General features: G+C 42.2%; 1 protein-coding gene across 4 annotated transcripts in view; it reads left to right on the top strand.

Annotated features, from left to right (window-relative positions):
* The first annotated feature begins 4,917 nt into the window (after positions 1–4,917).
* Positions 4,918–25,850, top strand: part of MAP3K3 (mitogen-activated protein kinase kinase kinase 3) — a 43,530-nt gene continuing 22,597 nt past the window's right edge. For 2 of the 4 annotated variants that reach the window (XM_074891895.1, XM_074891896.1), the window contains exons 1-7: positions 4,920–5,188; positions 11,724–11,845; positions 12,205–12,294; positions 15,395–15,435; positions 19,429–19,528; positions 21,544–21,657; positions 25,056–25,176. In XM_074891895.1, coding sequence (XP_074747996.1) covers positions 5,185–5,188; positions 11,724–11,845; positions 12,205–12,294; positions 15,395–15,435; positions 19,429–19,528; positions 21,544–21,657; positions 25,056–25,176 — 592 coding nt within the window. In that variant the 5' untranslated portion in view covers positions 4,920–5,184. Of the gene's footprint in view, positions 5,189–11,723; positions 11,846–12,204; positions 12,295–15,394; positions 15,436–19,428; positions 19,529–21,543; positions 21,658–25,055; positions 25,177–25,850 lie in introns of all 4 variants that reach the window. The other 2 variants (XM_074891898.1, XM_074891897.1) reach the window with 2 other exon arrangements.

Raw genomic sequence — 25,850 nt, forward strand, 5'->3', positions numbered from 1 at the left:
AGAAAGTCACTTCTCTGATACCAGTTGTAAGTGAAAAGCACATAATGAATCACTAATCCATAAGTGGCTTAAAAATATTTGAAAATGAAAGAAATCCTCCACCGTAGCAGAATGTACTACCCATAGGTGTAGAGAAAAAGTAGTCTCTGAACTGATGTGAAGCCCTGATACTTGTAAGAAGCACTTAATCTTGTGCTTTTTCATTAGTAATGCTCCATAAACAGTCCAGACAGCCAGCTCAGAAACAAGCAATGATCTAAAAACATATAATATTTTTAACATCTTTCCTCCTCTTCCTTCTCTTCTAGTTTTGCCCACTCCACGAGCAGAATGGTTCCTATTTTTTAAGCAGACAGCTTCAGAGCCCCCTCTACTGGAGTGCTGTCAGCAGTAGGAGAGGCACAGTTCTGCAGAGCAGGACAGGTATGGAGCTGCTCTGCAGGGGCTGGGAAGAGGGCACTCCAGGCATGCTTTAAGGAGTTTCACGTGGTTGATGTATTCTGCTGGAGGGGAGGTGAGCTGAGGTAAGGTTTGGCTGATACATATTCTGCCACGCTGCCCTGAAGTTGGGTAATGATGTTAGTTTTCCATTAACTTTGTTTTCAAAGCTGAGAACACAGCAAGAAAGTGTTAGCAGAATCAGAACTGCCTGGAATCAGTGAGATAACTCTTCTCTCAGATCTGCAGCAAAGAGTGCAGAACACTTTCATGCATCCTTTAAAGATTTGCAGGGTTTCTCCTCCTCCGCACCTTCAATTTTATTTCTTCTCACTGCTCCTGTTCAGTGTCTCTGGCTGTGGAGTCTGAGACGTAGAATAAGAAAGTTTTGGCATGGAACAAGGCTCGGCCTGGAGACTGCTGAGCTCCCCAGGAAGGATGTGTCTACCTAAACAAGAAGGGAAACAGGAAGGAAAGAAGAAATAGTACATCTGATAGCAAGCAGAAGAGGCTCGTTGAGTCAGACAGGTATGCTTCAGAAAATGGAAATACTACCAAAATAGAAAATAAGATGATGGCATAGTGATTAAGAGACTGGAAAAAAGATGCCAGGAGTTAAATCCCAAAGGTCTACTCCAGACTTCCTGTGTAACTTTAACAAGTCACTGGCTCTTTGTGCAGTGCCCTTTAATCCCTAAAATAGGGATTACATTTCCTTTTCTTGCTTCATGCTGCGTGATGGCATTAAACAATTAGGCCTCTATAAAGTTCCTTTCAAACAAATGGGCTAACTATAAACATAGTAGCTCCTGGAGAGTCTTGGTGAATATCTTTACTGATGGTTTTACATTAAATGGCCTTGAACAATCTGAATAGCTCTAAGTTGAAGAATTAAGTATGTTTTGTAGTTGCTGTTTACAGGAATGAAGCTTCTCTTCTGGAAAGCCACAGCTTTGAAAGGATGTGGGCAATTTGGGTGGAAAACCACATAGTATTAGCTCGTACCATAGTGTTATTGGTAAAACAAATTCTTATGCACAAAAGTAGCATAGCATTAAGTAGACAGTAAAGGTCAAACGAGGAATTATCACCTTTTTTTCTCAAGTTATACAAAATAGGGGCATCTATTTTGGTAGAAACTTTGTTTCTGGTTCAGGAAGAGTGTACCAGCTTGTCTAAGAAGAAAAAAGGCAAGGGCGGTCTACAGTAGTCAAAAAAGGGCCTAATGGCACTTGCACATAGATAGTGTTGTGATAATGTCTGTGAAACGAGAATAGAACCACAAATCAACAGATAAAAATTGCTGGTTTAGACATTAGGCTTGCTAGGTGGGTGAAGTGATGAACTGTTAAGGACAAATCATTCTATTTTCAATTTGACAAAAGGGTGAAAAAAGCTTCAGTGAAATCCAGACATCCTGGGCAGTTGAAAAGAGTGAGTTTTACCAAGGCGCCTATCTCCTACCATCTGCTGGGAACTCCTGGCTCGCTGTCACAAGCTGCAACTAGTTAGTCTAGTATCTTTTAGGTTTAAGTAAACCAAGTTTCTACACGAAGGACATGCAATCGGTCTCATTTAACAGGACTTCAACTGAGAATTTTATGTGCAAGCATGTAAGAACTGGAAGACAGACAAAAATACCAAATGGTAAGGTGACGATGGAGTGTTTTGACATCAGGGCTGGTGCAGTGGGGAATTAATACTGAATTTCTCCAGTTCTGGTCCCAAGAGTAATCTTGCTAAAGCCTTTTTATAATTATCTTGGCACAAAAAGCGAGCGTGATAATTAAATTTGGTGATGAACAAAAGTGGGAGGCTTCAATAATACGAGGGAACTAGAATATCTTAGAGAATTGATGACTTTGAAGAGTGAGAAATAGAAATGAGATGAAATGTAGCAGCAGAAAGTGCAAGGCTGTGAATTTAGGGGCAAGGAGAAATTTGTGAAGGATGCTAAGAGTTCTTTACTTCTTGGAAATTAGTGAGGAAAGGAAGCTGGGATTTAGTAGTTGATAAAGGATAGTGATGAGCCACCGTGAAGCTGTGAAAAAGCACGTAGAAGAGTTGGTCCAAGGGCAATGTTGATGCTGTCAAACAAGAGAGAGAAATTCAAATTGCAACAGGGGCAAAAAAGGCTACCAGGAAGATACCACAAATACAAAGCTTGTATTATGAAGAGAGAGTGGCTTACTCGTCTGTTACAATGAAGCCTGAAAGGAGATATGATTATCTTCTTGATGTATTTAGAGAGAAAATACCCGGGAAGAGGAAAGGATTATTTAAGTAAAAGGATAATCTTGACATGAAAACAAATGGCTGTAAGCTGGGCATGAAAATGGGATAGAACAGACAGGAAAGCTGGAAACACTTTTCTACCATCAGAGCAGTAAGATGGGAAGGACAAAAAAAAAAAAAAAAAAAGACAAGTCTAAACACTGACAGCATCAGTCTGGTTTTAACATGGGAACTTCAAGGTGGAATCTATGGAAGACATCTAGTCCAGCCTTCTGCTCAAAGCAGGCCAGCTTCAAAGTTAGATTTTTGGCTTCGTCCACAGCTTCTTCCTCTAGAGGCCGGATCTGTTGCTCTAAGCATTCCTCTACAGATTTGCGTGTCTACCTAGTATGACGTTGTGAGATCTTTTTATTTTTCCATCTAGACAGTTAAATAAATTAATGGTACCAGAGATATTGTTGCCATGCTTTGGCTAAACCCTAATTTTCTCCTGGTGAGATTTAGATTCCTGCATTTGCCCACGTTTTTGAGAAATTTCCAGTCTAGTTTTCTTCTTTGGGTGGCTTATCCAGTTGATACCTTTTTGACATCGCTGCTGTGTTGCTTGTGAGCAAAACCACTTAAAAAAACAATGCACTTGCTTCTAGACATTTACCAGATTGAAAAGCAGCTGCTAAAACATCTGCTTAAGGTGGGTTTCCCAGCAGCAGGGTGTACAGAAGGGCTGTACTACTTCTTAAAAAAACAAAACCCCTCTGCTGTCCCTTTTGTGGAGAAGACACTATAAAAATATCATCCTGCAGGTGGAATGGAAGCAGAAGCTGGGAAAGAGCAGCTGAAGCCTGGATGTCACTTTGAAAGGTATGATTTGGTTTAAACATGGTTTATGAACTTTGAATAGGATTCCTGGGTTAGATTGGATGATCATATTAATCCCCTTTTGCCCTAAAATCTGTGAAAATCTGTTGTGTGGTGTGTTTTGTTTTGGGGCTTTTTCCCCTCAAAGTTGTTTGTATTTAGGGTCATTGGAGAGCTTTTGAGCAAGAATGTATTCTGCTTGTGATCTGGGTGTTCAAGTTGGCTTGAGAAACCAAAAGGCTAAAGCTGAAAAAACAATTGTCATCAAGTGTCTCATATCAAGTGAGTGAATGCAGCAGGTCAGCAGTTCCACTTCTAACAACAAAACCACTTTCTCACTAAGATAAACTCCTAAATGAAAGGGGAGGAAATGCTGAACTTTAAATGTGCTAGGCTAGAGTTCACTCCTACAGGTTGGATCCAGAACTGTACTTTCACGGTGAGTAACTTTGACAGATGTAGTATGTCATTACAGCACTTAGAAACATCATTGGTTGTGGAGAAAATGAAATAGTGGTTTTGAAGGCTTAAAAAGCAGAAGAGCTGTTTGTTCTGTTACTTTGACATTTGTCATTTATTGCAATCCATGGGGAACTGTGGGGGACCTGTGAGGGCCTGGGGACATAGTGAAGGTGGGGTGGCTCTTTTATTAGGACAGCCACTGGAGGGTAACATCTCTTGCCACAGATTGGCTGGTGATGCTTTGGGTAATTGTCTCGCACTTTTCTTTTGAAACCAAAAGAATCCTGCTTTTTCAGCATCTTTTTAACACTCTTGAGCTGTTTTTCGTTGGGGTTTTTTCCCCTTCTTAAAAAGATGTTTTTAAAGCAACAATTAAACTCATTGCCAAGATCTATACTAATGAGAAGAGGGTCCATGTGCACGGGACACGTTCCCTCCTCCCGGACAGTTTGTCCACCCAAATTAGTGGCTACGGGGAGCCCTGGCTTTGGGGTCTGCGAGAGGCGGATGCTTGGGACCAGACGTGGGGGGACGCGGCCTGGTGCGGGCGGTGGGTGGCGTGAGGCTGGTTCCTGCCTGCTCCCAGGAGGGGACACGCTTTCCGAGGGCTCGGGCGGGCTCTAGGACCCCGCCAGGCGCGGCCGCGGAGCCGTCCGTCACCCTGATTGGCAGCCCTCTGGGGGCGGGGTCTGGGCTGCCCCCGCCTAGTGGCGGCAGAGGGGGTGGGGCTAGCCCGCGAGAGGAACGGGCCCCCGTGATTGGCAGCCGGCGCGGCGGCGGGCGGGGCGGGCGGCGCGGCTGCTCGCACGCCCATTGGCGAGCGGCGCCGTCGGGTGGGTGGCTCGGCGGCGCGGATTGGCGGGCGGCGGCGGGTCGGCCCCTGTGATTGGCAGGCGGCGGCGGCGGGTGCGCGGCGGCCGCCGAGCGGGTTTGTTTTGCTCGCGGCCCGGGCGCCCTGTGGCGGCGGCGGCGGGGAGCGACCGGGACTGCCCGTGCCCCCCTCCCACCCCCGCCGCCGCGGCGGGACCCGGAGCGCGGCCGCCGGAAGGAGGCGGCGGCGGCGCGGGCCTGGGAATGTGGCGGCGGCTGTGAGCCCTCCCCCTCGGCCCGGCCGCCATGGAGCCGCGGCGGTGACAGCCCCGTACCTCAGCGCGCCGCCGCCCGCCGGGCGCGGGCCCGCCGCCCGCCGAGATGGGTGAGAGCCGCGGCGGGGGCGAACGGGCGGGGGCGCCTCGCTGCCTCGGCGGGGCCCGCGGCCGCCTCACGGGCCTGCGGCGGAGGGGGCGGGCCGCGGTGGGGGCTCCCTGCCGCACCGGGGAGGGGACGGGGGGCAGCGGGGCCTTCGGCGGGCGGTGCGCTGGGGGCCGCAGCCGAACGGCAACCGGGGTGCCTCGGCCGGGCCCCTCGGGGCTGGGCTGCGGCGAGGGTCGACCCGCGGCCTCGGCGGCTCGGTCTGCGGCCTCCGGGGGTCCGTGCTGGGCCGGCCCGGCTGCCCGCCGTGGCTTCGCTCCCCCGGGGTGGATCCATCGGTCAGCAGCTGGGCCATCGGCAGCGCGGAAACCGCTTGCCGTGGGCGAACTCTGTATTTCAAGAGATTTCTTCTAAATCGTAAAAAAAAAAAAAAAAAGCCCGTGTTGTACTAGAAAGCGTGGTGAGCCCCGGGCGTTTCGGTAGCGCTGCCTCCCGCACACACGCACCCGATTTCAGACTTTTACTAAAATTGGCCAGACAGAGTAACTGAGGATCAGTAGGTCAGGCCTGGGAGTTGAGGGAGACTTTGCAGCCTCTAAGAATCAGGTTGCCTGTTTTTGAGACGGGAATTTATGTGCTTAATGGGGAAAATTTTTAGCGTGGTATTAATTGGAGCTTGGGAGTCTATCAAAACAGCTTTGTCTCCAAGAAGCTTCCATTGAATTCTTGCTTGCTGTGCTTTACCCGGCAGTAACACATAAAAACAAGCAGAGGAGTTAGAGAAGCTCTTTTTCAAAGGTAAAACATCACTGTCAGAAGTTGCCATGACTGAATTTGAGGGATTAATTCTTTTGGACTGTATGTCTTGTATAAAGAACTGCTTGTGGAGGGCTTTTTTGTGTTACCTAGTTCCCTTTTCAGTTTAAAGAGGGGTCTCATGTATTAGAATTAAAAGTTTAATTGCTTTAAACCAGGGCTTACTCATATTTGCATACCGGCAAGGGAATTACTACTGCTGGCGTTAAGTGCAGACTTGTGTGGCTTTGTGAGCTACAACTTTAACATTTCTTCCCTACAACTAAGTTTACTTTTCTAAGACTGTCCTTCATTATTTAGTCTGTATGCATAATTAGTTCTTACATTGTAAATTTATAAAGCATTGCAAATGTTGCTCAAAGGACAGCAACTTCATTTCCTCTGCTTTGGTTTTGTAAATGCAACGAATACATGCAGATCCATCAATAGACTTTTTCTTTTATAGAGGCATAGTGTTATTTGGTCTGTATCTTCTTCTAAAGTAACCAGCCAGATGGTACATAAGCTTAAAATAGTTGAGAAGGAAGAAGTTAGATTTCCACTGAATTGTTTTCCAACAGCAGTTGGATGCCTGTTTGTAAACATGTGAGTGCAAAATGAAAAAGTACCGTTTCATAGACCGTTCCACCACAGCATTGCGTGCTTGTGCTGGAGTAATCACGGTACAGCCACAAGCAGAACAGGAAAGATCTTGCCTAAATTTGTTAGACAGTTGTGATCAAACCATCTAAAGGGTAATGGATAACAGGCTGTATCACACTCTACTTTTCTTCCATCTTGTTTTTTGTCAACTAGAAAGGATACGTGGGCTGATTGGCAGTAAGAGCTTGGTATCGCAGTTTGTCTTAAGTCCTTTGGTGCAGCTGAAGCTCACTGAGGGCCCTTTACAGAAGGGGCTATGACTGAGGGTTAGTTCCCTCCAGAAAGCTCCTTGACAGTGTTTAAAATACAATACTTTATTCTCATACCAAGAAATACGGATATACCTGGGTGGTGTGTGGCAGGCCTAGACGAAGCGTGCGCTGCAGGCCCAGCTGCAGTTGAGTCTTTCCCTCGATCTGCTCTTTTTTTCCTGCCTGTGTCACTTCCTTCCCCTGGCTCACACACGCACCCAGAGCCCAGCTCCAAGCTCTGGCTTTAGAGCAGTGACACCCCCGGTGCGCTGGCAGGAAGGGGAGCGGGGTTAAGCCTACAGGTTAGGACCGGTTTAAATCCCAATCTCTTTTTTAATTTGTGCGAGAGAAGAGGTACCCCAAATATATACCACGTGGATCCGGTTCGTAGAGAACCTCTGATTTTTCTTTTAAGTCTACAAACCAGGTCACTTGCAATTTCCTAAAAATTGTGCAGAACAGCATTTTTTTACCACTAAGACTGTCACAATACCCAGTTTTCTTTTGATGGCATGTTGTGAAGGACTCAAACTTTTTCAAAAGCTTTTTTCAGAGCTTTGACACAGACTCAGTTTGCCTTCCTTGTGAAATTTATTCGTTGCCCCTGGGTCTGCTGATCATTCGCACAGGCAACCAACTTGCTAGTGTGGTGGCAGAGAACAAACACACGCTTATTTGTTCACTTTTTCCTTTTTTAAACAAATGTGGCATCATGTCTTCTATTATCATGCTATATAAAATAGCATCCTGGTTTATAGGGGTTTACAGACTTCCTGTTTTTACCAGCGTGCAGATGCTTTTACTCTGTTTGAACTTCATGATTTTTTTTCAAAACTGTTTCCACTTCTGCCGCAGCAAATACACTGACTTGCTCAGACCCCTGTAATAAACCACGTATTAGTTGAAATAAATGCTTTATGCAGAGGAATAGCTTTCTCTGTGAGTAGCAGTTCCCTTTTATCGATGTTATAAAAATCCTTGAGTGTAGTTTTTAAAACATGAAAAGCATTTCCTGGACAACATCTTTCCCGCACAAAGCAGAACTGTGTTTCCCAGACCTACTGGAGACCTAGCAAAACAGGGTCTCTCAGTGCGCTTCAAAAATCGCTTAGTTTTCATTTGTAATAACTTTTCCATTGTGTGATTAATGTGATGCTGCTGCACGTGCTTCTTTAAAGTCAATCTATGGAAATCCTCTATCTTGATGGAAATAAAGAGGTATTCATGCTTCTCGACATTAAATCCATCACAATGGTATCCTAACTGGAAACATTTTTTCCCTCTGCAAGCTCAGATCAATATTTGATGTTTGTTTTATGTTTTAAAAAGATAAATACACCATCGTTTCCTATTTTACCAACATAGGGATGAATTACAGAATGTATGTTTTGGTACTGGCGAGCCAATAGCTCACTGTAAGACTATTAAAAAATATATAAGCATGTAAGATTCAAATTCACCTGGAGTTGTTCCATCAGCTATCTTTTTTGCATGGATGCAAGTAAGGTCGCAGCATTAGTGCTTGTCTACAGAGGAAACTGAGTTTACAGTGAGATACAGACCTTGCAGTGCGCTAACTGGGGTTTAGATGCTTGCCAGATGCTGCCCTTAAGAGTTTAATGTCTTAGCATATTGTAAATTCACATGTTGTCTCAGCTAATAAATAAATTCACTACGTAGCTGAGCTGCAGTCTTTATTAAGAGATACGTAATTGGTTAGATGCCCGTCCTCTTTGCCCACTTCCTCATACAAACAAGACGCCGTAAACCAGCAGACTTTATACACAGCCTGGGCTTTGGGATCTAACACCTGTAGCAGACGATTGCCTTGTAACCATTGATCCTTATTTTCAAGTGATGTGCCATACTGTGGAGATGCAAGTTCTTTTTCAGATGTATTCTTTGATTGACTTGATTTCTTGTCATGAGTGCTTAGTTATAAACTGCTTTCATAGCTGTTTTGCTTCTTGCCCAGAGGAACTCTGCCAAGACAAGCTCTTCTTCATCCTCCTGGTATCTGGCCAAACCCAAAGTGCACTGTAGTGGAAAACTTGTATCCCAGCTCTTCACAGCATGTTTTGGGTGGTAGGCGCTCCAGGGATATGCCAGTCCATATTTTGTGATATTTTGTTGTGCAAAGTTATAGTCTTTGTCTGCCAGGTGATTCAAATATCAAACAAGATTAAAGAATAAGAGTAAATTGGAGACACTCCAGTAAGGTACAAGGTTAAATGTTCAAATGTAAAGTTGGAAACAATTTTTTAAAAAAATGAAATGTTGTGCTGTTAGCTACCTGGAACTTTAACTTCATTCACAACTGTTTTTTCACATTTTACTCCCACAAGGGGTTACTTAGTGCTGAGATAAATCCTAGCAATTATTTCCTTTGGCTGATACGCTTTTCAAAAAAGCAACCTCTTGCTTTGGTTGTGTTACTTACACCCCTTGCTTCTTTTGCATGCAGTTGGAATTTCAAGGAGTGCTCTCCCTTCTCCACTACCACAATGTAGTTATTGTCTCATTTGGCTTGTCTTGGACAGCAGAGGTTTGGTGGGTTTTGATTTGGGGTTTTTAAGTAACTTTATTTTCTCTGCACTGCTTTCATTTTTTAAGAGTTTTACTCTAATTAACACCTTCTGCAAATGCATTGGGAGATTTCTTTCCATTCCCCTCTATCGTCTGGCCTAGGCTTGATGTCTCTGTTTTTCTGGTGGTACGGAGTGAAGACCATAGTGGAAGTGCCTCTGCCTTAGGGTTTAGTACTCTCAGAAACCTAAAACAGACCTTCTGGGCAGAAACTATTGGTTGAACCAAAGATAATGTGACTTTTGTCCTGACTCCAACTTTTTTAGATGTTGTGCCCTTACAAATAGGTGTATTTTCCCCCTTTTGCTTCTAAAGTTTGATAGCATGTACTCCCTGCGTGCTTTAGAAGCTGTATGTGTCTCACATCTGTCATCTTTAAGCATTGTGAAAATCTAGTTTGTTTTTCAGACATTGATTAATTATGAACCCAGTCTTCTGCATAAAACATAATCTTCATTAAGATACAGTCAGGAACAAGTGTATAACATGAAATTGAAGAAACAAATAGTCCCAGTGAGTCCCCTTTACAGAGAAATACAGATGCAAGACAGTCTGTCATTTAATGTACAGCAACTGTTCCCAGGACACCACTTCCAAATATAAGCCATTACCCATCCAAACCAGTGTCATGAGTCAGAAACAAATGTGTAGCTATGCTGGATTTTTAAAATCAAGTTTTAGTTATTTACAGATCAGCCTCAAAAATGCTCATTTCAATTTAAGCATGTCAAACTGATGTGTTTAAGGACTTTGGGAAGACAGGAGGACTCTGGCATATCAAGCACTGTGCACCTGACACTGTCATACAAGTAGGGATGTGATAGCCTTGTCTGTGTATTTACCAGTTCACATCGCTTCCAGAAGTTTCAGCTGTCAGAAAAAAGCACCCCAATTTACATCCAAACTGGCAGTCAAGTCCAACCAGACTCTTTTAGAAGATTCTTCTTCTGGGCATGCTCAGAGCTGATCTAATCTCTGGTTCAGATTTCATGCCTAAATTATGCCTCGATATCAGGAGGGATTTAACTGGACTTATTTGCCAAGGAAACAGCACTTTATCTCTAAAAACTCTTTGAGTCTTGCTATGTGAGACAACAGCCCAGCAATACAGTAGGCATGAGTGTGCCAGTAGCAGATCATCTGAGCGGTAGCAGCTGATGCTGCTTTGTAACGCTGGTGGCACAGCGCCTGGGAGCAAAGTGGCTAGTGCAGCCCCGTTTTGAGCCAAACTTCACGTGCCAACGTTTTCTACCTTTTGCAGTATCAAGGAATTTAGGATTGTTATGCTTGCAAAAGCAAAGCATTATTTTCAGTAGCTTTTAGACACCTTCTTACTTCATGATAGCATCCATCCCAGCCCAACTACTACGCTTTTCTCTCCTTTTTTGTCTTTATTTCTTTCTAGGCTTCAGAGTTCTGCTAAATATCGCTTCTCTCCTCAAAACTAACAAGCAATGGAAGAACATTTTAAATTGGTTACATCAGAAATCTTAGCTTCAGAAAGTAATTTTCAGTCAGTACTATGTATAAGAAATACTTCAGTGTGTGCTTTTTTATTTTCCTGCATTTGCAAGAAGCCTTGAACCTGCTGCGTTATACTCTGCCAGCAGACTGTTCTTAATGCTATGCAATTTGAATCTGCTCAGTAGATCTTGAAGTCTCATAAAATGGTTTGAACTTTGTTCCATCAGCTTGTTTTGGGGGAAGAGAGGAATGTGCTGGGAAAATGCAAGTGGATTTGAATTCAGAGATACTCTAAGATGACTTTGTCCAGATTTTCATTTGTCTTTCTACTGGCCGTGGTTTGTTTCGCCAGCAAGGAAGAATTCTTAGTTAACAGGATATAAAATTGGAAAGAACAGATTCTTACTGGGTTTTCCTTGGCAGAAACACATCAGTTTGCCCTTCCTAAGTGACCTATGATGATCCAGCAAATCTGTCCAAGTTGTACTGTTTGTTGTGAAGCAATTTGAACAGAACCAGGGGCTGGGGATATTTATTCTGAGCCTTACTGTGGCCAGATCCTTCTGTAACATTGGACAAGTGACTTAAAATTTATCCATCTGTTTACTGCTTCATGATAGTAGGTTGCGTTTGGGCTTTTTACGACTAAAAGAATTTACAGTGTATTTGCAAAGATCCTAAAAAGGATTGTCTCTCTATGAGCCAGCAGAAAACAAGTATGGAAGTGTTACAGTTGCTATTCACCCAGGCAACTTACTACTAAAATTCTGTGCATCACAGATGAACAAGAGGCCTTGAAATCCATCATGAAGGACCTGGTAGCACTCCAGATGAGCCGACGTCACAGACTGACTGGATATGATACCATGAAGAATAAAGACACTGCTCACTCCAACAAACAGGTAGTAGGCCATTTAGTGAGTACTTGGAATTGTTACCTGGAGGCGGATGGGAGAGAGTAGGTTGACAGTGGATCTGCTGCCTCTGTTCTGTCTTGTGCTTCTGACTGCTGAAGCATTACCCCCCCTTTTCTTGCTCAGGCTGTGTTGCCAACCTGGTAGCTTTTTTATTTACCTTCCTTTATGGACTAGGGAGGGTGCAGTTTTGATAATTTGCAACATCTTAGTATTCTGCCTGCCTCCCATATGTGTTTTTGATGGGGTTTGGTGTGTGTAGACTAGCTAAAAAGTTTACTGTGTGGTTTTCTGGGTTCACAATCATATTGCCTTTTTTTTTTTAAATGACTTTATTATTTTTAAAGAAAAAACACAATGCCAGCAGTCCACCCCTCTTGGGCAGCCCTGCAATAACAAACCAGTGTGCCTCTGCAGTGGAAGAAAAAAAAATTCCGGTAAGAAAACTGGTTTCCTATTCAATATTAAAACATGCTTCTAATTTATAAGTGCTAAAGTTGTGTGCAGTGACCTTTATAGAATACATTTAAGCAGGTGTGGGAGGCCAGGAAAGCTTTTCTTTACTGACTCTGTCAAGATGTAGCGGTATGATGCACTTTTCATTGTAGTGGAAATAATACTTAAATTCAAAGCAGGGAACTGAGAAGCATACTGAATAAAAGGAAACAATTTCTGATGCAAAAGAAGGGCACTGCAGTTTAAAGCTGCACAAAGCAGTCTGTTGGATAATGAACTAATGCTGGTCTCATCTTCACATGATTCAGACCGCATGTGAATACAGAATGAAGATCCTGATAAAAAGTAGTCAAACTGAAGTTGAGCTAAGAAGGACAGTGAAGGTGATTGTCTGAAAGGACTGGCTTTAGTGAAACTGTAATAATTCAGTGGAATAGGAAACAGCTATTTGCAGGTGTCTGAATAAAGGCACCGTCCTTAATAGGGAGGATTGCCTGGGGTTACGCAGTCGTATGTCACATGAAGACAAGAACAAAACCCTTATTAGGATATGGGGATGAGAAGTCCGTTTTTCCAAGAGAAATACTTTTCCCAAGGTAGTAAGTGGCAGGGTCAATACTTTAAAGTCTCTCTAGGTTTGTTTGACATTGCTAGAGACTCTTTATCATAGAGAAAACTATTGTATTGGCTTTCTGGTAGGAAAGGGCAGAATAGTATTGCTCTGTCAGTATATGCTGCATGTCATTTGAATGAAATACTTCAATGCAAAAGCAACAATTTCAGTCAAGAATTGTTTGTTCATTACTGTCTTAAAATATTAAATCAAGTTACTGGCAGTTAGACTAACATTAACAGGAGAAGTTGCCTATATCAGTAAAATAACTCTTTCCAGTTATATTCCTATTTCAGGCTTAAGCTTTTTGGAGTTGGCTTTAAAGTTCATGTCTGTCTCTTCCTTACGCTTTGTCTGCTCATAATCTACTTGTTCAGCTGGGATCTGGGATTTCCTCGAATGTGCTGGACAAATCCGTAGCTGGAGCAGGACAAAATCCTTTTGAAATCACTTTGAAACGTAAATTCAGAGATCTCTTAAATCAAAATCTGTAATCATTATTTATGATACTGCATCACAGAACTGGAACGCTAAAGAACTAAACTTGGATTTGCTTTCTTACTCATCTCTTAGGACAGTTTGTGAGTTGCTTTAAGAAGTGGTTGATGTAGGTGACAGGTTCACTGCTTTCAAAGGAAGCAACACTAGATGTTTAACTCCTCTAGGCTCTCTCAGAAATGTAAACACCAAGATTACTTTGAATACCTTTTCTTAGATCTTTGAAAAATAGGCACAAATGGCCAGTGTCTGATCCTTTTGGAAAAATCATCAGGAGATAGATGCCAAATTCCAACACCCCCCCTCTGACCTTCCCTTTGTTACAAATTACAGGTTTGAAAACATGCAAAAGAGTTGAGGAAGATATTTTAGTTTGCTTTGGTACCAGCAAGTTGAAGAAAGGTTTCCAAAGAGCCCTGAGGCTCTTTTAGTGCTGTTTAGTTTTGACTAGTGAGAGCTTTGTCACTTAGCTGTTTCATGACCTAAAACATGTCTTGAGGTTAGAAATTTAATCCGAAAAATTACTTTAATTCAATTTCATCCGAACAGTCCTATTTAGTTCCCTTAGACTGGGCTACTTAGAATAGTGTAGCATTTGAAAAAAAAAAAAACCACCTAGAGCCTTACTTCCCTGAAAATCCTAATACAAAGAGATCATTGCTCCATCCACTATGTCTAAGAAACAACTGTTTCATCAGTAGTTGGCTGGTGGACATCTTTTATAGTTTATTATTCCTACGCTGTTTGTTGCAGTTTTTTTCTTTACTGCTCAATTAAAACAAGTTCTCTAGAATTTGCTTCATTTTGGTGTCATTCTGAGAGTAAGTTCTTTCTCTTCCCACATCTGAGAAAATGTCTTTGGTAAAGGTACATGTAAATTACCCACCTGCAGCTGATTGTCGCTCTGGTGGGGAAGCTCATTTGTCATGATCAGTTCTGTACCCACAGTCCTGCTGCAGGAATACTGTGTACTCGCAGTGATTGCCTGGGTCCCTTTGAACTGCATTCTTGACCACTAGGCCTGCCAGATACTTCCTCTAGCTAAAGAGCATTTCCTGGCCACATTTTTTTGAAGTTCCTAGATGTATGATTGCCTATTGTCTAAGGCTTTCACAGATGGCTTAATCTATTCCAATCACATAAATTGTGCAGCAGAAATTATAGAGTCTTATCAGAGCAGATTTTTCCCTTTTATTTTTATCTTTGTGACCTAAATTGGGATTTGAACTTCAGTCTCCAGAGTTGAAAGTTCAGCATGTTGACTCTTCCGTGCCACATAGCATCTTCTGAGTTTGCAGTGAGCTGCACAGGTTGTGCGGTCAGTGCTTTTAACCATCTGCCAGATGTGGATGATGACCCCGTTGCACTTTAAAAGATGACACATAGTTAACTTGTTTGTAACTTCAGAGTTTGAGTTTCAGGGGCTGCATTTTTGCAAAAGCAGAGATTTAGTCTGTGTCTTAAGAACAAAGAATGTAGCATGTTCCCTGTATCTCTCTTTTTTTGCCATAGAAGAAGACATGCTTGCTTTGAGAGTGCACAAAGAAAATAAGCTTCAGTTTAGATGAATATGCAGCTGGACTCAATTTCAGATTTTTGCTGTGCAGTGTTAGATAGATTAATTTTCCTTAAAGTATGTCACAGTGTCCTCTGTTTAAGTGACAGTTAATAAAAATTGCAACTTAGTTTTTACCCCTTTCCTTCTTTTTCTCCTTTAGCAGATTCTCTGTTCCTCGTGGTGTTGTGTTCACATGTCAGCCACTTGTTGTCCACAGTCTGCTTCAGCTTCCATGGAGAAAGTTATCAGCCTTGATGCGTTCTGGTTGGCCTTTTGAGGATTTGATGCCAACTATAATCACAAATTGTCCTGCTTTGTGTTTGGGCCTTAAAATCATATTATGATCCATTTGTGTGCTATTTTGTATGCCAGAGTTTCATTGTGAACTAACCTTTCGTTCTTTCTTCTGCAGAATGATGTAAGGATAAAGTTTGAACATAACGGGGAAAGACGGTGAGTCTGTCTTTACTACTTTGATTCTTTATGTAGTAGAACAATTTAGTCATCAGAAATTTAGGTTAAATATTTTGTTGGCTTCACTTTCCTTGTTCCTGAATGAAGAACACACAGTGAAGGAATAGCAAACATCATACACGATTTGGCTATTTTTAAAAATCAGTGTCATACAACACTTTCCTTTGATTTGTTTCCAAAATATCTATTTGTAAGTGAATTGCAATAATACTAGAAAAGCTGTCCAGCCTGAAATAAATTCAGCCTGATAGTTCCCTTTTTGTTTCATTTAACTAAAACCAAATGAAACTGATCAAATCAGTGTCATTCTTTTCTAGTTTCTCACTTCCTGATGACCTGTTGCTATCACTGTCCTCCTGTGACTGAGCAACAGATAGAGCAAGGGAAGACTTTTTCATTGATGTAAAAGTTTCCTTGTTATTTCCTCTGATACTTGGTTTTCAGGGACCTTCTTTTACAAAAAAGCAGAATTAATTGGCATTTTCACTGTTTACAGTATTGGATAAAATTGCCTAGACATTTCAAAGTAGGTCTCAAAAAGGCCCTTATTTGCCATCTAACTGAGAGGAACTCTCGATACTGTTATGGCTGTGTGAACGTACAGGAGGGCTCCAAGATTGTTTGCAGCCTCTTTGAGGCTGCTCTTGGGCTCTCGCCGAGGGGAAAAAGGGATCTTGATGCTAGGTTCCAATTTCCTTTTTTTGAAGAAATTAATTGGAGTGTGAGCATGAATTTAGATGCTACTATTCACTGACATCCTACAGGAGTCCTTTAGTTTCTCCCATCCCAGACAGTACTTTCAACACGAACTAGTTCACAGTTTCATGATAAAATGCAAATTTTACTACAACAGTGCAAGTTGTATGTAGTGATCCCAATAGCCTATTACGAGCAAAGGTTATTGGCTGATCTGCTTAAACTCCTCCTCAAGTATCCTCCTTTGTCAAATGTAGGGATTTTTGTTAAAACAGAAAAGCAGAGGCATTCCTTGTTGGTAAAGCAGGCAGTGGAGAACAATTTGTAAAGTCTTCCTCAAAAATTGAACAGTTTCATTCACCAAAGTCCTATGTGGTGAATTCTGTCACTAAAAGAACCCTGACTTTTGGTGTTCAAGGAGAAATTCCAAAAGTAATCATAGCTGGGATCTTCTGCCACCTTTGTCAGCCAGATCTTCTCAGCACTCTACTGTGTCAAAGGCATTGTGTGGGCTACAACAGAGCCACTGTGCAACATGTCACAATTTCTTGTGATACTGTGTTAGGACAAGGTAACTTGGAAGCAAAATCTTGTCACCACAGTCCTATCATCTTGCATGTCTTCTGCCTGAGTGCGTTTAAGATGGCATAGAGCTCAGGAGAGAAGAAAAGTTTTTTTTTTCTGAAGTAGCATTAAAATGAAAAGGTTGATTGTGTGTTAGTCTAATTATGCAGTTACGCTCGCCTGAATTCCCCATTCCCAAAGTGGTATGCAGTTACAGACAGCAAGCTTGCACCGAGAATGTAAGTGTGTGTGCTTGGTTTCAGAGGAGCTGCCAGATCTAACCACAAATATTTAAGGTGGTCAGGCAGGAATGGGCTCCTTAAACCCTTCAGTCCATGATTTTGTGTTAGAAGAGTGCACAGAGTTTTTAAACTAATAGAATTTGTGGCACCTGAGAACAGCTCTGCTTTTTAATGCATTGAGTGTAGAATGGAAGCCTTTATAAGGAACTTCAGCTCAACTGAGAGCTAAACTACATTTGTACGGTGCCAGAGTACTGTAATTTCATGGATGGGTTTCTTAGTAATATGTAGAAAATGTTATTGTGGGCTGCTTTTTAACAAGGACAATTATTTTCTAAAGAGCTGAATGTTGTAGGTCTGGTAGCAAGATGAACCCTTCCTGGGAAGGGGCTAAGGAAGCCAACTAACACTAGAGCTATTTAAAACAAAAGCTGCATATCGCGAAAGGATACTGAGTGCTGGCGAAGCAGGCTGGATGGACGTTTTGGAAACTAAGCCTTCTATCCAAAGCACGGGTTCAGCACAAATTCATGTGAGCTTCCCCAGAGGTGATTCAGGGTTTCACGGAGCTCAGAGAGTTGCCCCTGTGAGCAAGATAGGTCTTGAGTTTCTGTGGTCCATTCAGGTCTTCCTATTTCTGCCTGATGGCAAAATTGTTAAGTGGTGCTAATAATCAAGCTTTTTGTGGCAGTATTTCAGCTGTGCCAAAGCAGAGTTGTTTCAAGTTGCAGCGGTGGGGTAAGCAGCTATGGAAGTGGTCTGAGAGTTTGCGGAAGGATGGAGGCTGTCAGCTGTGTCCCAGAGCTGGCTGTTTAACTTGCTCGTAGTGGAGACGCAGTGTGGTCTCGTGGCCCGTGGAAGCAGATGGCAAGAAGTCTGGTTGCAGGAGCCTGAAGGCAGGAACAACCAACCATCTGCGCCTAGTGCAGCAGAGAGATGGAAAGTGGGTTTCTGAGTAGTAGATGTCCTTGGTTTGCTAGAATAGTGGGTTGTAAACTATAGTTCGCATTTCAGTCCTCCAGTTCTTGACGCAAGATATTTTACTCGCTGATTATTCTGAAGAGGGTGAAAATCGTCCTTTTCCACTGCTGTCAAGGTAATGACTTTCTGAGTACTTGGCAACTTCCTATAGAAGAACATTCCAGCAAAATAAACAGTTTTAGATGCTTTGCTGGAACTTCATATTACTACTTTGCCTAAAACATCAGCGTTTCTATTCCAAGGTAGGCAAAACAATACTAAAACCAAAAGTATACTGTCATTTTCTGAAAAGCATGGATGTGCACAGGATTCTGCAGGGTTCCCCTAGGATGGCTGTGCCTGTTGCCATTTTGGATTTCTTGAGGCCGTTTGGTTATTGTGAGTCTAAAATTTGTGCCATTCGACTGGTGAGGAAACGGCCCAGTGCTACAGCTGGGGGTTTAGTGTGTCAGAAGGTCTGGGCTCAGGGAAAGCGATCAGAATAATTTACATCTGTGCATATTTTGTATGTCAGTCAGTCAGTGAAGGTGCCCAGAGATGCATTACATATGAAAAATACTCGTGAGGGAGGAAGCATAAGAGTATGGGACTGATGTGTCTTGTGTGATTATTCTGAATTAGTGCAAGTCAGCTGTGCCAGTGCTGTTACAGCTGAAGCAGTATTTAAGTTTTGATCTATTTGACCTCCGTAACTTAAAAAAAAAGGCATTTTTTTTCAAAATAAAGCAAGCCATGAGTGACAAATGGTTGCACAGTGACAGTTAGATTTGACTTCAGCTCTTGAGAAGAAGCCCCTGCCATGTTGCACAGGATTTGAAAGATAACTGCAGAGACTGTAGTGAGTCTGTGATTCAGATGTTTAGAGATGTTTGACTTGAGCATGCAGAGGGCTAATGTGGAGCTAGCATCACAGACCTTTGGGAAAGAGGATTTTCAGATTCCTTTGTGTCCTCCTGCTGATGCCTTCCCTCAGGAGTTCAGCACTAACTTTGCTGTGGGAATGTTTGTTGAAACCTTTCAAGTGGAACACATTTTGGAAATTTTTAGGGAGGAGTTTTGAATTCAGATACTGGAGTACTTAAACCAAATACTGTTTTGCTTTTTGGGCCTTCTGCAGCTTTTAATTCAGCTCTCACTGAATGTATTTGTGTTTTGTGCCTGAGGCAGTATTCTTTAAGCCAAAGTGCATAGGAGATGTGTATCCTGTTATGTGAAAGACATTCATTCAGTAAAGGATACTTTTCTATCAAGGGACAAAGGCGTTCTATTTGAAATCTTCAGTTGAAGATTGCATTTTGACAAACCATTTGGAAATAGGCCACAGATCAAGAATTCCTTGCTAAATAATTAATTCAAATTAGAAAGGTTCACTACCTTCTTGAGGATGAAAGGAGAACATTCAAATGTGTTTTTAATAGTTCAGCCGTCTAATTTGATTGCATTATCAAGTATATCTCTGAATTCAATCAGTGATTTTCTTTCATTCCAGAATTATCCCATTTGTCCGTCCCGTGCGCTATGAAGACGTGCAGCAGAAAGTGAAAACAGCCTTTGGGCAGCCACTGGACCTCCACTACATGAACAATGAGGTACAGAGCATTGTTATCAGTGCTCAGAACATGTAATGCTCTCTCTGGATGACACCTCTTTTTCCCATCCCAATTTAATTTTCAGTGCTTTCCTCTAATACGAACCATAGTTGAATCACTCTGCTCCAGAGGAAGACGTGCTGATACTGACAAAACATCACACTGATGTGTGTATTGTACAAACACCAGCATCTTGCTTCCTTGTGCTGGTATTGTTTGGGGGACTCTCTTGGGAAAGTAAAAAGAGGTATTTAAAGTATTGTGACTGTTGCAAGCCAACATATATCCAGTCTGAGGACTGCAGGCAGTCCCAGAGCCATGTCTTTGGCTGCCCAGTAGCAGGGTCAGTCTTGTTTGTGGTGTTTGACTGCTGACCAGCAGCAGCCATCCAGCCATTTGTAACATTGACCTCCTGCTGGCTGCCACACGTTCTGCTTATTGCCCAGCTCTGAGGGGAGCAAGGGGAGTCAGAGACAGGGGAGGCTCTCTGGTACGAGATGCTGTAGGGGGGCTGCGGGCACTGTCATTGGTAAAAGAAAGCGACATGTGGGACAGCATTTGTCTCCGAGGAGCTGGATAGTCTCTGTCAATAATCTAGAGCAGGGGTTCTCAACCTTTCCTTCACCATGGACCCTCTTTAAATACCTTTTGTGGCCATGGACCACCAAGACTTAAGAATTAAAGCACTAGACTGCATCAGATACTTACTTCAGTTTTCTCATGAAGGGTCTTCAAATTTGGAGAGAAGTGGAAACAATCTGTTAATGCACACACTCCTATTATAATGTCTTTATTGCAGTGATTGCATATAAATTGAAAATAATAGCATTAACACTCTTCTTGCTCAAATGGCCCATTTTATGGTATTTTAACATGCTAATTCTGAATTTGATGCCAATTTTTACATTAAAATTTGATGAAAACTTTTTACAATTCTTCTCACCTCCCCCCTTGTTTGTCTGTGTTCAGTCACCACATATTTTTGTTTATGGGTCCAGGGCCACCCCTTGGAGGAACAGACTTGAGCCCCGTTGTGGCCCTAAAGAGGGCCATTGGGTTAAGAAAATGTCTTTAAGATAAAAAATGCCTAGTTAAAGTGGGTCCCACCAGCCATACTAGCACCAAACATACTAGCACATCAGGGCAGGCCTGGGGAGGGGGGGGTTTGAGTATGAGAGGAGCATTGAGGGGAGGGGGCTGTGGGAAAAGGAGGCACAGTGATTGCTGTGGGCCAGACCAAATGTTTCTGGGCTGGACATTCCCCACCCCTGCTTTAAGCCTTCACAGATCCCCGGTGACATCACGGCTCTCCAGGGCTCCACAGACCACAGGTTGAGAACCACTGGTCTAGAGCTGGCTTTCTCACTCTGGACACCCTGGCTTTTTCTTGGTTTTTTTGTTGTGGTGTTGCCCTCCCACCGTTTGGAACTGCATCCTTAATGAGAGAGATGCTAAACCCCATCCACCAGGAGGAGTTGGACAAAAATGAAAGGGATTCTTCAGTATTGATAACATTCACATTTCGAGATGTGAGCGGGCTGTAGAATAGAGGATGTCTGAGCATAATGTCATGGGGTCTTACTAGCAAGTTTTAAATTCTTCTTTGATTCCCTCTTTCAGAGTCTTAAATCTTCTTTGGACTAGTCTCTATCTGAAACCCAATTTTCATTTGATCATTAGGTCTGGATTTATAAGTATTCTGAGACAGTGTCCTCACCGGGAAGTCAGGGTCCTGTCTCTGACTTGTTCTTTGCAAACAACAAATTCAGGTAGCAATTAATATTTTTGTGGATGGTGCCTTAGAGAAATTTGCATAGGGTCAGCCATTTCTCTGATGACATGGAGAAAAACCTTGTTGAAAAGGACAGTAAGACAGTATTGCAGAGAAAATTTGTGGAGCAATCAATTTTATATTCTGATTATTTTTTTCTAATGTTTGTTTAAATACCTTTTGTGGAAGTAGGTTTATTTTTTCCGTCTTTTCTAATGATTTTTTCCTGTTCTTTATTTTGCAGCTGTCTATTCCTTTGAAAAATCAAGATGACCTGGATAAAGCAGTAGATCTCTTAGACCGAAGCTCTAATGTGAAAAGCCTTAGAATATTATTACTGTCTCAGGACAGAAATCATGTAGGTAACAACTTCTGTGACTGCAGCAAAATGAATGTTTTTATTCTTAAGTCCCTGAAACATGATGGTAGCCTTATCTGAGAGTAACAGGGATTAGTAAGACACGAATGTATATATTTATCCTCTTTGCTTTGACTTAGCTGTAGGTTCCTTAGGTACCTCTTTTTTTCTTTTTTCCCTGGCTTCAGCAGCGGTTCGGGGACTAAAACATTGCAGCTTTTTAAGCTGTAATATGAAGGCCATTTTATATCAAGTACCCAATGACTGTGTTCAGAAAATACTTAATGAGTTTGGTTCTGAGAGAACTTTTTTTACCTTTGATTAATAGCAGTGTTGAAAGTGTGTGTAATTATCTTGCCTTTAAGAAAGCACAGGTTGTCCTTGAAGACAAGCTATTAGCACTTTTTTCCTGGGTGAGAAGCCTGAGGACAGGTCCCAATGATTTTTTGTTCTATAGCCTAATGCATTGAATCCAGCCTTACTCTGTAGAGACTAGGCTGCTTTTTGCTAATAATGGTGTAGTCATACCTAAGATGAATTTGATTGTGTCTTGGTTCACTTTCCTATACCACAGGTGGCCATGGCAGTGAGAGTCAATGTAGTTTGCACTTTTTAGCAGAAAAGATCATAACCTGAGGAGTAAGTCTTTAAGTCAAGCTCCCAAAGCTGCCTGTTATGGACAGTGAATTGAACTGCAAGCTGAAAAGCACAAAAAGAGTCAGAAGTTTCCATTATTCCTGATCTGTGACTGGAGAACTTTGTTCACTCAACCAATGTCGTTTTTTTCAGAATTAAGGTCATATGGCTTTTTCAAGCCAAAGACCTTGATAGCTTTAGATATTTTATTTGCAAATTAGCAAATTCTTTTGAAGAGTGTGATACAAAAAGCTGCTCTGTCTTGAAAGCTCTGTTGGTAGTAGCTTGTCGATCTTGAATGTTCATCCCTATTCAAGTTCTGCAGACTGTGAGCTCAAACTCTTGTAATAATCACACCTGTAATTCTTGGAACTGTCAGGAGAACTTAAGTATACTTCTCGTTACTTTTGAATTTGGTAATCCATGTTAATAGAAATGAAAAGACCTTGAGGAGTGTTAACAGCCCTTTCCCAAACAACTGGATGCCAAAAGCTGGAAAGGTGTAGGAGGGGATGATGCTGTTCCTTGTCCTGTGCCCTTGCATTTATTACTGGCTGTTCTGAAGACAATACTTGGCAAGAAGGCCTTTGGTCTGACCTAGCAGAGTCAGACTTTGTTCTGCGTTGTCAGGAAATAGTCTGTAAAAGGTGGCCTTAACTTTTGGTATTACGTAGTAAAACAATCCTCTTTTACAGCCCTCTAATTTTGGTGTCTTCAGGCTGCAAACCAGATGTTAAATGATACTATCTAAACTTTACATAAGCCACCTACAGTAAACACTTAGTAAATCTCATCCCTACACCAGCCAGTAGCCAGTACTGTGGTGTTGTCCTTTTATTAGCTGTTTTTTCCTCTTTTGCTCAAAGCAGAAACAAACAGCGAAGTCTTCAGTAAGTGCCACTGTTTCCCCCCTCTCCTCCGACTTCCTCTTCAGCTCTGAGTTGCCTGACAGGAGAGCCCTACATGTGATAAAGCAAAAGCCCACAAGTCTGAAGGAGGTTTCTTGGCTGCATGATCTCATCCCACTGAGGGAGCGGGAAGCATTATTTTTCCTGAAGTACAGGATGCAGATTTTGTTTTGGTTGTGCTCTTTTCTTTTTCTGGGGATGGAAAGGTAATGCCGTGACTTTGGCACAAATATATATATAAAACAAATTAACTTTACAGCAGTAGCTGTGTGACTAGTACTGAGAGCCTGTGTTCATGAATAGCATTTATATTAATTTTCTTGTGCCTCTTTCTGTGGCTCATTCGTGCTTTCTTTTATCAAGCAACTCACTTCTGTTGTCAGTCCTTTCTTTCTGTTCAGAAACTAATGGGAAGAACTGGTTAAGTTGAGCACCTAGAGTACTAAAGCCAGACTGTCCACATAAATGGTATGACCTCTGCTCCCTTTATTCATCTCCCATGAATCTATTCATGGTAGAGTTTATGTAACTTAAATCAGGCTCCCTCCTTACTCTGTGCAAGGGTAAGTGCTTATTAAATGAGCAACTGTTCGATACTTTTTTAATTGTGTGACCTCACACCTTGTTTGCCAGTCACATTCAAATAATTTTCAGAGGTCAGAATTCATTTCCTTGGGGTATCTTTGGTTCTCTTCATCTCAGTAAAATAAGTTAACATTAGTTAAATTCTGTAATACATCAAGAAGGGAATATTATATCCTCTTGAGTGCTCTGGGACAAGAAGATTAAAATTGAAAGTGTCCACTAGTATTGAGCACCTGCTTTGACATGCATAGGATTTCATATGCTTGGGGGAGGTTGGCAATTCACAGTATTTCGTATGTTCAGACCTTAGTGCACCATCCTCAGATAGTTGGTGTCCTGCTCAGTGCTCTGTTAAGAGCCCATGTCCCCTGTATCATCCATGGAGAGAGCACAGAGGTGTTAGCTGCCTGAAGCTGCAGTCTCGGTATTGCCAGGTGAGCACCTTCTGGAGTCTGACGTGGCCCTGCAGTTTCTCGTGGCAGAACTGCTGCACAAGGAGGGGAACAGTTCTCCTGGATGGCATCCTTCCACCCTAAATTGTAAAACCCTCCTGCAGGTCCTCCTCCTACAAAGTGTGCTGGAGTTACCCCTTCTATCTTTCTCAGCAAATTGGGGAGAAGTTCATTGACATGTCTCCTTTCATTCCTCTTCCTGCTTTGAATGAGATGAAGGCACTGTGCAAAAATGATCTTTAATTAGATAATGTCTGTGTAAGTTCAGGGAAAGATGAATAAAAGCAACACAGGCAGCATTCTCCAAACTCTTTGTGCTCTTAAGCTCTCTCAAATTTATTTTTGCTTAGTCTGAGTTGTCAGTTTACTTTTTAAAGATGGTGGGGAGTCAGGTTGCTATGTAACTGCTTCTGAAAGAGTGCAAGATTCATAATTTATCTCTGCTGGCCACAGTGGCTGATGGAAATTGTAGGTTCTTCCGTGTTCTGGTCTCAGTGAGCGGTATGAGCCCCTTCTTGTTGGTTCATAGGTAGATGCTACTGGAAGACAAACGTTGAGACTTGTAAATCCTGCATTTGATTTGAGGCTGGAGGGTAGCATGCTCTAGTTGTTCGACTCCTGGTTTACACCGTAATTGTAAAGCTTGCTCTTCTGCTGCCTTTATTGTTTGTGTTCTGTGAAGTTAATAAGACTTCAGGCTCTAGAACTATTCCTCAGCTACTTTCTTGCTACTAAACATAATGGTATTTTTGAAACTGTGGCCAGACTGCTTGAGCTCCTCAGTCTCATTTTATTTTTTTTTTATTTTACCCAACAGACCAGTTCTTCACCCCATTCTGGACTGCCCAAACAAGTCAGGATTAAAACTTCCCAATCTGTGGGGGATGTGAGCACACCCTATCAGCAGCCAGAACCCAGAAGTAGGCATCTGTCTGTCAGTGAGTATTTTTGCCACTTCTGCTTGTCTTTGTTTTGTGAAACTTGATGTTTGGGGCACTAGTGTTTATGGTATAGCATTTATATGAGAAATTGAAAGGTTATTCTAGGACAAGGCAGTTCATTTTCAAAAGCTCTTAATATGTTTACAATAGAATGTTTCAAAGTTCCTTACTAAGTTGTTGAACAGCTGAGGAGCTGCTAAAGGGGATGTCCTAAAGCCAGATCCATTGAGGTTAGAAATTTGGAAAGCTTACGTGAGTCCATTAAGCTTTTTATTTAGATTGGCAATTTCAGTTCATGAAACCTAGATTTGATTTTTTTTTTTTTGTATGTTGGTCTTTGGAATCTGTCCTCACTCCTGTAATCAAGCATTTTACTAGTAGCACAGGAATTGCCACTGCATATCCAACCAGTGCCCTACATACTGAGTTCCCTAACCTTTCACTCTCAGATGAGTAGAGCACAAGGCTAATATCATAGGTGAGTGGTGCAGCTGCACAAAAGGTAATGAGAAAAGTCAGAGTAATATGTACCTTTGTCTCGTTTCCTTTGTGTTTCTGTTTGCTTAGTGAACTCATGTTTAGTGGAAAGGTAAGACTCCTGTAATTTTTAAGACTTCTATCTCTGGTAGATTTGTCTGAGTTGCCCCAATATCTGTGTTACAACCCCCTGT

Source organism: Strix uralensis, chromosome 22 (genome assembly GCF_047716275.1).
Source record: "Strix uralensis isolate ZFMK-TIS-50842 chromosome 22, bStrUra1, whole genome shotgun sequence".
Lineage (NCBI taxonomy): Eukaryota > Metazoa > Chordata > Aves > Strigiformes > Strigidae > Strix > Strix uralensis.